Below are 10,215 nucleotides of genomic sequence, written 5' to 3'. Positions count from 1 at the left end.
TGGCCCAGACACGGAGGCAGTTTCTTCCTTGCAGACAGATTCCTCCGTTTGACGAATTGGGGATGGTGGTGCAAGGGGGGCTTCAGTCTGTTTTGGCACAGACATGGAGGCAGTTTCTTCCTTGCAGACAGATTCCTCCGTTTGACGAATTGGGGATGGTTGTGCCAGATCAGTGATGTCCATGGGCTGAGGTACCCATATGGGTTCCTCCTCAGCAGTAGTCTCTGGAACACTATCTGTGGTCACAGTAAGGGCAGCAAGGGGGGCTTCAGTCTGTTTTGGCACAGACATGGAGGCAGTTTCTTCCTTGCAGACAGATTCCTCCGTTTGACAAATTGGGGTTGGTGGTGCCAGATCAGTGATGTCCACAGACTGAGGTGCAGATCTGGGTTCCTCTTCAGCAGCAGCCTTTATTTTTTCAAAATAGAAGTCTGCAACTTTTCTCCTCAGTTTTGTCACCACTACCTCACATTTTGAAGGTGAGACAATGTGCAGTTGAAGCTGTTCTCTCTCTTTTTTCATTTTTTTTTTTTGACGCCAGACCCTCATTTCCTCTTCAGAAGGTGGAGAGCTTGACTCAGGATCATCGTTGTAGATGGGTTCTTCCGCCTCTGAAGAATCATCTGAGCCTGTCTCCGAGGAATCATCACTCTCTGCATCCCCTCGAGAGGCAGCCATTTTAAGAGCTTTCAGTCTCCCTTTCGATTTATCCCGCAGGGCGACATGAAATCGCTCTGCGGTGGATGGATCATGGCACATGGCCCTGGCCACCTGTTTTCTGTCGTCCTCTGAAAGGTGTTGAATTCAATAAATTAGATTTTGGAATCATTATTACTCAAATTTTTCAATTGCAATTGTAATATGTTGTTATTTGGCGCTATACAAATAAAGATTGATTGATTGAATTTAATAATTACACATTACCAAACTGAAAGACAATGACAACATTTACCTGTCTTGCGGCGCACCACCTTCTGCCGATGAGTGACTACTTTACGCTGAACTTCAGACAGGGCCCTCTTCAACTCGTCCAGAATTCTGGTCAGGTCTTTATGTGTTAATTTACTGACAACCTGGAATGAGTTCTCCACATGTTTGAAAAACATGATGACGTTAATCATCATGTTCTTCACTGTTGTGGATGCATAACCCTTTTGGGCCAGGTATGTCGGCCAGCTATGGAAAAAAGTGTGGAGTTACAAGTCATTCAATCATGCTTTTAATTCAAGATTCCACATTTTATACTGCAACTGGACTACTCTGACGTATCCTTCTAAATCCAAAATGTAATATATTGCACTGCATATGATAGAAAGAATACTTACGTGCGCAACTTGTCCATCTGGTTCAAAAACCTGATGTCACCCGAGATGGAGCTGGAAGGTAGGCCAGCAGCCATGTAAAGGCAAAAGCGACGAGCGTGGCTGGATGACTGCTTTGCATTGTCCCTGTCCTTCCTTCCTGTCCGTGGTCCCAGGCGAAAGCTTTCAAAGTCTTGAAGGATCTTTTCTGCATTAAAAGTAATTATAAGTTGTAAAATCCCAAAAAAACTGTGTCAGTGTGACTGTGTATGGTGTGCTTTTGGATAAAGGAGGCCAGGCCAGGTTTGACTTCCCGCTTCAACCTTGTGTTGCTTGTAACTTGCCCCTGGTGCCATTATCAAATCTGTAGTGCTTAGATCTGAAATTGTCTGGTCCAATTATTTTTTGATCACATAATTGTTTCGCTCCTCTATCTCCCAAATGCAATTCAATTCAATTTTATTTATATAATGTAAAATCACAGAAAATGTTTTCTCAAGGCACTTTACTGAAAGAACAGGTTTAGACCATAAACTATTTTAAAGAGATCCAGCAAATCCCACCAAGACCAGTTTGGCAGGTTGCGTTGAGAGAGCAAGGGGGGGGGGGGGGCAAGGGGGGCATAATGACAACAATAACACTGCTAATAATAATAACGGTATGACTAATGAAATGACTAATGATGACGATTTTTTTTAAACTTTCAAATTTGGCAGGGTGGTTAACAACACACTTTTCTGTGGTATGTCAGGCTCAGAACACATATTTATTCTTACTTTACACAGACTTTAAAAATGTATGTATGTTTGTATCATGAAGCTAGTTAACTAGGCTCATGTTCCATTTTTCAGCATTAAGTGACATAGATTGAAATTTGGAAATAAAATGCGAGGGTCCACATTTACATCTACACCGTAACATGTGTGGAACACAACACGCAATATAAAACGCATTTTAAAAGATATGAAAGTGCAAAAAAACATTGCACAACACAGCATTGGGATGTTACACACTGAAATAAGGTAAAAACAAGCAATTTTCAATACATTTTTCATGAGAAAAATTGAGAAATGACAGAGCCAACTAGCTTACCATGCCACGCTGTAGTCAAAGTTGCAGTGGAGTTCCAAGCAAGGGGGGCATAATGACAACAATAACACTTCTAATAATAATAACGGTATGACTAATGAAATTGAAAAAGAAATGAAAACTTACCATATAAAAATTTGTCCATCTTCGCCATGGTTACACGTTCCCCTTTTTGAGCCGATAGAGGTGCTTTATATAGTGTACTTTTGGGGGTGGTTGCCGGTGTGGTTGCCTGTGACTGCGTCTTGAGCAAAGTATTCAGTTTTTGTTCCACGTCCTGCAGCCTAGAAAGTACATGCTGACAGTTGCATGCACATGTTTTTGACAGTGAACCAGTCGAGTGTTCAGTCTGGCCACTCAAGTGCCCTGATAGGTTGAATGGAGAACTCCCACTCTCACATGCCACTGAACCCATGGACCCAGGCGGAGGACTGGAATGGAGTTGGAGAATCTGAGTCATAGAAATGTTGTTGAATGAAGAGCTTGAGGACATAGAAGCAGGGGTGGAAGCAAGTGTCTGACTGGGAGGTTGATGAAGGTCACTGCAGGAGGATGTGCATTGACCAAGAGGTATAGGGGTGGAATCGATGTCAGTGGAAGAACAATTAATAGAGGATGAACTGTCAGTTGCCTGAAGACAAAGGTGAAGGTCATTGTCATCCTTCTGGGCCTCCTCTTGCTTCTGCCCCAGTTCCTCATCAGTGGGCTCTGCAGACAGGTCTCCAATAGGTGGAGTAAAATCCTCTGCAATAAAGTGGAAAAGATTCATGTTGCAAATTGAAACCCTTTGGTTCCAAATTTTAATCTACACTGTCGCCTATAAAGTTGGAATAATTTTGTTTTCGGACACATTCCTCTTTTTTATTTTCTATTTATACAAATCAGTATCACATTTGACCAGGTGCAATGAGATTGATCAATACAATTTTGAGAATTTATACACTTTTTCTATCAAGAATAAATCACATTGTCACAATCATTTCACAAGAAGAAGTAAAAAATATTGTATTCCAACTTTATGGGCAACGCTGTATAACATGTTTGGTTGTTACACAAAAGCCTTAAAAATTACACAGTAGAAAGCTCAAGTTTGATTTGCGTATAGTTAGAAAATTGAAATGGATATGATGATATAAGCCTTGTCTTCAGTGTCCTAGTTACTAGGGAATCACAAGTAATATTAACACAACATAAGTACCGTATGGATTGGTAATCTCCATGTCCAACGTGGAGACAATAGGCTCATCAGTGTTGGTCTCCCTCAGTGCAGCAATTGCTTTCACTATGACTGCTCTCTTGGCCTGCTTCATGATTGGTTCTCGCTCCTATTAACATAAAATTACTTATTATGGGGCGGCTGTGGCTCAGGAGGTAGAGCAGTTGTCAACCAATCGGAAGATTGGCGGTTTGATTCCCGGCTCCTCCATTCCACATGTTGATACTTAACCCCAAAATTGCTTCCGTTGCTGCAGTGTGTGAATGGTTAGTTTCTCGTTGATGAGCAGGTCGGCACTCTGCGTGGTAATCCCTGCCATCATTGTATGAATGTGTGTGAATGGGAGAATGAGATGTGGTGTAAAAGCGCTTTGAGTGGTCATAATGACTAACAATAATGACAGTGCATTTACTATTTATAACATTAAACTAGCTTTAGATGGAAAAAGCATTAAATTGACAAAAGAGCTTGCAAACGTTTTTCTTTTCTTATATTAAAAACAATGTAATATACTTACATCTGCGGATATAATCCCGTGTGCGTCTACTAAATGCTTATCAAGGCGGATAAGCTGTTTCTTTGAACATATGTTGCAGTCCAACCTTTCTGTAGTTCTGTGTTAGAAAATGAAAAAAAATGAGTCCAGAAAATCCATGCAAATAACATGACTTGGTATTTAGGAATAAATACAAAAAAAAATGTATCTTAATCTCACCGTGCATTCCCATATTTCATAAGCAGGTGAAGCTCCTGTTTATTTGGAATAGTGTGTGACACTGTAAGGTGTTGCTTCAAGTTCACAAAGTTTCCAAAACACATCCCACACAGTTTACGACTCTGTGGATAATTAAAAACAAGATACCCGATTAAGGCCCTGCATCCTCAATAAACTATCAAAGTACACTCCCTATTGATATTTACTTACCATCTTGTCAACCAGGTAATGTGGACCACCTGCGATGCCTGTGCATTTGGAGGGATTTGAGAAGGAGGTTATAATGTGGAACAATGGAAAAAGTCTCAATCAAACAATAAAAACATTTTCAAGTGTTCAGCTAGGACAACTTGCAAATTCCAGTGGTATAATACTTAATCAGGGTGAGCCACAACAGTAGTAGATACCAGCAATACTGTGAAGTATGTGCAGAGAAACAATGGTGAAACAAAAATTAAAGGGTAATGGCAAAGAAAATAGGCACAAGTAACTGAGCAGAATTAACAGAGTACAAGTGACCAAATGAAGCAGACAACGTGACTGAACAGAAAATGGCTTAAATACATTCAGGATCATTTGGAAAAAAACAGGTGACAAAAAACAAACTATTGGTAAGACACATCAGGTAATTAAAAAGGCAAGGAGTAAAGATACAAGACATAATAAAAATCATACTTTTGAAAAATAAATTAAAAAGTCATTTTTTCTTTCCAGTAGATCACACTGTGACGAGTGACTTTTTGTGTCCGGATGTGTCCATGATGCTTCAATCACTTGCAGTTCTTTTGTTTCTTTATTTAATTTCATTTTAATGGCTTTGACTAGGCATGGGATGATAACCGTGTTCAAGGTATACCGCGATTTGAAAAACCACAATAACCGAAACCGACAAATTTTCTGTCATACCGTTCCTAAGTTATGAGCAATTTTTTTGTCTGGTCAAAGACAAGAAGTGCTGGTCAAAGACAGGAAGTGCTGGTCAGTAATCCCTCAAGTGGTGCAGCTGCAGCGTAGACTATCACAACCCCTCACACTGTCATTACAGTGTATATTCAGATTAAATTAACATGTCTGTCTTTATTTTTCTTACTTTTAGGAACATTTTAGAGCTGTAATCGCAATACCGCCATACCGTGAAACCGTGATATTTTTTTCTTATGGTTATCATACCGCCAGAATCTCATACCGGCCCATGCCTAGCTTTGACAAATATTTCCTCAGTCTCCTGTTACCTTCATCTGTGCAGATCTCTGGACTTCCTCCTTCCCTCTTCTGGGCTCTGGACACGTAATGACGACGATATACCTCCCTCAGTTGGTACTTTGGGCTCATAGGGTCCTTTGGTTGTTCAGAATGAAGCTGCTTCCCTCTGTGTCTGAAGTAGCCCTCTCCATTCTTCTCACAGGTGACACATTCACATACTATATTTCCATCCCCAAAAAAGTTGGCCCCATAGTAACATGTGATCTCCTCCCCAGGTGAGATGGGTCTAATCACTTCAATATAAGCAATATTTTTCTCGCCACCGAGGAACTTGCAGTTTGGTTTGCAGTCATGATTGATAAAGGTTGCAGGCCCAAGCCACAGCTGAGCACAGCCTTTGCGAGTAGAATACATGACACTGAAGTCATTGACTCCTGCCCTCAGCAAAGCACTATGAGCAGGTGTTAACTTGGCCATGCAGCCCACTAGGACCTCCACACGCTGTCCTCCAAACCAGTGCCTTGTAGAGATTACCTTTGCCCCATTGATTTCTGAAGAGTATCTATCACAGGACTCAATTTTGACACCACTGTCTAGCAGGAAGGCACTGAGATAGCGATAGACATGTTGCCTCAGTAGCTCCTGACGATGGCTTTCCATAGAATTAAAATAGTCACCAGCCAGTCCGCCCACTGTCAACGCCTCGAATGTTGAGTTAAAGTCATGTGTACTTTGAAATTGCACAAGGGCCTCTTTGAGATTATTCCAACACTGTATCTCTGGTAAAGGACTATTATTCATTTTATGGGTGCAGAAGCCCAGCAGGGGGTCCAGGACCAATTTGGTGGCAAGGTCATCAATCTCGCACAGCTCTGTCACACTGAGTCCAGCCATCGTCTCGTTCCATCAGGATACTGGAAGTCTTTTGTGATAAGTCAAAAGTATATCAGACAACAATATAAGTAATAGACAGTTTATTGCAGGCTGTTCTGACACCCCTTAATTAGCCTGGGGAAGTTAGCCTAACAAAACAAGCAGTTACAAGCAGCCTTTTGTGGTCTTACAAAAATGCAAAAGGCAGAAATGTACCATGACAAATTTGCTTAAAGTCCATGTTAAGTCAATTCATTGATTTACTTCTAAACATATTATACATGTTGGAAAATGGTTACAGAAAACATGTGAAAAGGCTGATAACTATGCAGTACTGAACTGTGGAGATAGAGCCTTAAACTATTTTTCACCCTCATTTTTCCTGATTTTCTGAGCCTGCAAAAAGCGGGTTTAAGTTAGCCGAGTTAGTAGCCAAGTTAGTAGCCAAGTTAGTAGCCAAGTTAGCAGCCGAGCTAGCAGCTGAGAGCGGGATTTCAGAGGCTGATTTTTGAAGCCTAATTTCATATATTTGGCGATTTTTTTTTAAACTTTCAAATTTGTCAGGGTTGTTAACAACACACTTTTCTGTGGCATGTCAGGCTCAGAACACATTTATTCTTACTTTAAACAGACTTTAAAAATGTATGTATGTTTGTATCATGAAGCGAGTTAACTAGGCTCATGTTCCATTTTTCAGCATTAAGTGACATAGATTGAAATTTGGAAATGAAATGCGAGGGTCCACATTTACATCTACACCGTAACATGTCCATGTGCAACACAACACGCAATATAAAACGCATTTTAAAAGATATGAAAGTGCAAAAAAACATTGCACAACACAATATTGGGATGTTAAACACTGAAATAAGGCAAAAACAAGCAATTTTCAATGCATTTTTCATGAGAAAAATTGAGAAATGACAGAGCCAACTGACTTACCATGCCACGCTGTAGTCGAAGTTGCAGTGGAGTTCCTACTTCCTGTTTATACAGGAAGTCCAAGTTTTCATCTACATATATGCATTATTTTAATAGATTGAAATTTGGAAGGTAAGTATTTTATGTGGTAATTTTAACCACTTAACGCACGCTGTTCCGTCTACGGAACGGGACGGATGTTAAGAGGTAGCCACAAGTTCTTCTGAATGTTTTAAACACCAACCCTTAAACATGTATATTCATGCCGTACATCGTTGGAAAGCTTAGATTCTCCTGATTCATTCAAGACCACTCACGACTTATATGGTTGCTCACAGCCGTAATAGTATTAGCGATTAGCTCGGCTAGCCCCTGAGCTAAGTAAGAAAAGCTATAATGCTACATACCTTCAAAGTCTTCCCTTTATCCACAACGATCATCTTATGACTCAGGACTTTCTGTACAGCTCGCCAAGTATCCATTCTTGTGAAATATGAAATCCGTTTCCATAAAACCGGAATACTTTCCTCAATATGTCAACATGTATTTAGTCCAACACGTAACGTAATAACACAAATAACAAACCATATACGGTCCGTTTACATCATTTCCTGACCTGCACGTCCATCTTAAAGTACACGTGACTAGATGTTTACGACCGCGAGCCTCTCCTGCTTCTGACGACACCACACACAAGCCAATCGGTGTTTAGGATTAGGCAGTACACGTCTCCAAAGGCAATGAGGACATGTGACCGACAACAATGACGACATGGCTTTGATTGACTGCTGTTCTAGCCTATGGAAATATTCGGTGAAATGAAGTTGATAGCCTTTTAGCCAATAGTCAGAGGTTTCCAACGGTGTATGACACTAAGCTATCAAGTTTGGCTGTCCATAAACAAACTCCAAGCATAACCGGCGTGCGCCCTGTGCGTAAAAGAGTTGAACCATATATCATTACACGGTTGGTTCTTCTTCGACTTGACATATGACTTATAGCAAAACAAACAGATAGATAGATAGATATGGCCAAACAAAAAAATATGGTTATATGTAGTAATAATAATAATAATAATAATAATAATATGGTGTCAGCTTTCATTCAAATCATTTCTTTGATTGTAGGCAAATGGGTTGTGAAGTTATAGGTGTTTGATTGTGGTTATACAGCTTTGGTAACCAAGTGTCCATTTGGAGTCTCCAAAAAGGACCTGAGCAAAACGCATGGACATACCTGTTGAAAAATAATTCTGAAAAATTCATCTTTTGGTCTTTTGACTCCAAATTTGGACTGCATGAAGCCAAGACATGTGGCTGTGGCCTCATTGTGTCTATATCTCACTGAGAGGTCCCTGACCCCTAACCCTGCCCCCCCAACCCCTAACCCTGAGAGGTCCCTGAATGTCTGTACACGTCATTGTAAAGGCAAACCTATGGGCGAGTAAACAACCCCATCATTGTAACCTCTGCCACTCTTTCTCAGTAAGTCACAGAATCACACAGATACTTGTACAAGAATCCTGAGAGTGTTTCCTTTCCAATGATACCAGACACATCTCTGAGTCTCAAACTATGTGGGATCTGTGCTGCTCACAACTTGGGCATGTCGTTTAGGCTAACAGCATGAAAAACAGTGGCGTGTGTTAAGTGGTTAAACTTAAGACACAAACATCGGATTTGGAAGCTTGATTTGACAATCCCACAAGCTTCAATGTGGAAGCCTAATTTCATATATTTGGCGATTTTTTTTAAACTTTCAAATTTGGCAGGGTGGTTAACAACACACTTTTCTGTGGCATGTCAGGCTCAGAACACATATTTATTCTTACTTTACACAGACTTTAAAAATGTATGTATGTTTGTATCATGAAGCTAGTTAACTAGGCTCATGTTCCATTTTTCAGCATTAAGTGACATAGATTGAAATTTGGAAATAAAATGTGAGGGTCCACATTTACATCTACACCGTAACATGTGTGGAACACAACACGCAATATAAAACGCATTTTAAAAGATATGAAAGTGCACAAAAACATTGCACAACACAACATTGGGATGAAAATGTTGAATCTTTCACATTGTCACCTTTTGCCAGAGGTCAAGTATTGAACTTCCCGTGTCAACAGGAAGTCAGCTTATTCAGCAGGAAAATACGAGCTAGGCAGACCCACACACGACACACTCCTCCTCAGCGCTCTTCATAGACTGCAGTAAAAAGACGGTGCAGGTAAGTAAACATGGGCCATCCCAACATGTGTTAGTAACGTTTCCCCTTTGGACACTAAATATGTGGTGTATTTATTTGTTTCGCTTTGACTTTTGCCAGTATTCAAAACTATGCTAACTAGCGGGCTAATGCTAGTGCAATAGATGGGAATTTGGAAGCAGATCGTCTGCTTCCAGATATACACCTATTCCATTTGCTTTTCAGGCCTGGGTGATTTCTCCACCTGAGATGAGCAAGGTAAGTACACAAGGTCATCCGATCGATTGTGCGCTAACTTTGATTAATACAGCTTGTCTTTGCTGTCATTACTCTGTTCTCCATACACAGTCCGAGAACAGCTGTGAGACCAGCCCTATCACCCCTGATGATGCAGAATTCAAGGTCTCAATCCAGCGTGAATCAACAGTGTAAGAGATATCCAAATGTCATATTTTTGTACTTTGCTGGCCATTTGTCTGTCATGGTCTAAATTGTCCAACTATTTTCCTTTCATCCATCCAGGGTCCACCTCAGTGATGTAGAGGCCGGCACTAGAATCCAGGTGAAGGAATTCAAGGACGAGTGGCCCTCCCCACCCCCTTCCAATGTAGAATTATTGCCACCACCCTTCCAACCCTTATGTCCCCTTTGTCCAATCCCTCTACTCCTCCATCCCCCCCGTCGTGACA

At 40.8% G+C, this 10,215-nt stretch overlaps 1 protein-coding gene and 1 long non-coding RNA gene across 2 annotated transcripts; both read right to left on the bottom strand.

Moving 5' to 3' along the window:
• Positions 1 to 4,353: 4,353 nt before the first annotated feature.
• Positions 4,354 to 5,661, bottom strand: LOC128363334 (uncharacterized). The gene is made up of 3 exons (XR_008321661.1): positions 5,554 to 5,661; positions 4,532 to 4,569; positions 4,354 to 4,443 (listed from the first exon to the last, which is right to left on the bottom strand). It is a non-coding gene; the product is annotated as an uncharacterized LOC128363334 (long non-coding RNA).
• A 19-nt stretch (positions 5,662 to 5,680) lies between these two features.
• Positions 5,681 to 6,418, bottom strand: LOC128363464 (histone-lysine N-methyltransferase KMT5C-like; the record flags this gene model as incomplete). The annotated part of the gene is made up of 1 exon (XM_053324466.1): positions 5,681 to 6,418. A coding segment is annotated over exon 1 (738 nt), but the record flags the coding sequence as incomplete, so codon positions are not given.
• Positions 6,419 to 10,215: the final 3,797 nt, after the last annotated feature.

Source organism: Scomber japonicus, chromosome 8 (assembly GCF_027409825.1).
Source record: "Scomber japonicus isolate fScoJap1 chromosome 8, fScoJap1.pri, whole genome shotgun sequence".
In the NCBI taxonomy this organism is placed as follows: domain Eukaryota; kingdom Metazoa; phylum Chordata; class Actinopteri; order Scombriformes; family Scombridae; genus Scomber; species Scomber japonicus.
Note: the sequence above shows the minus strand (reverse complement) of the source record. Positions and strands in the feature narration are given on the sequence as shown.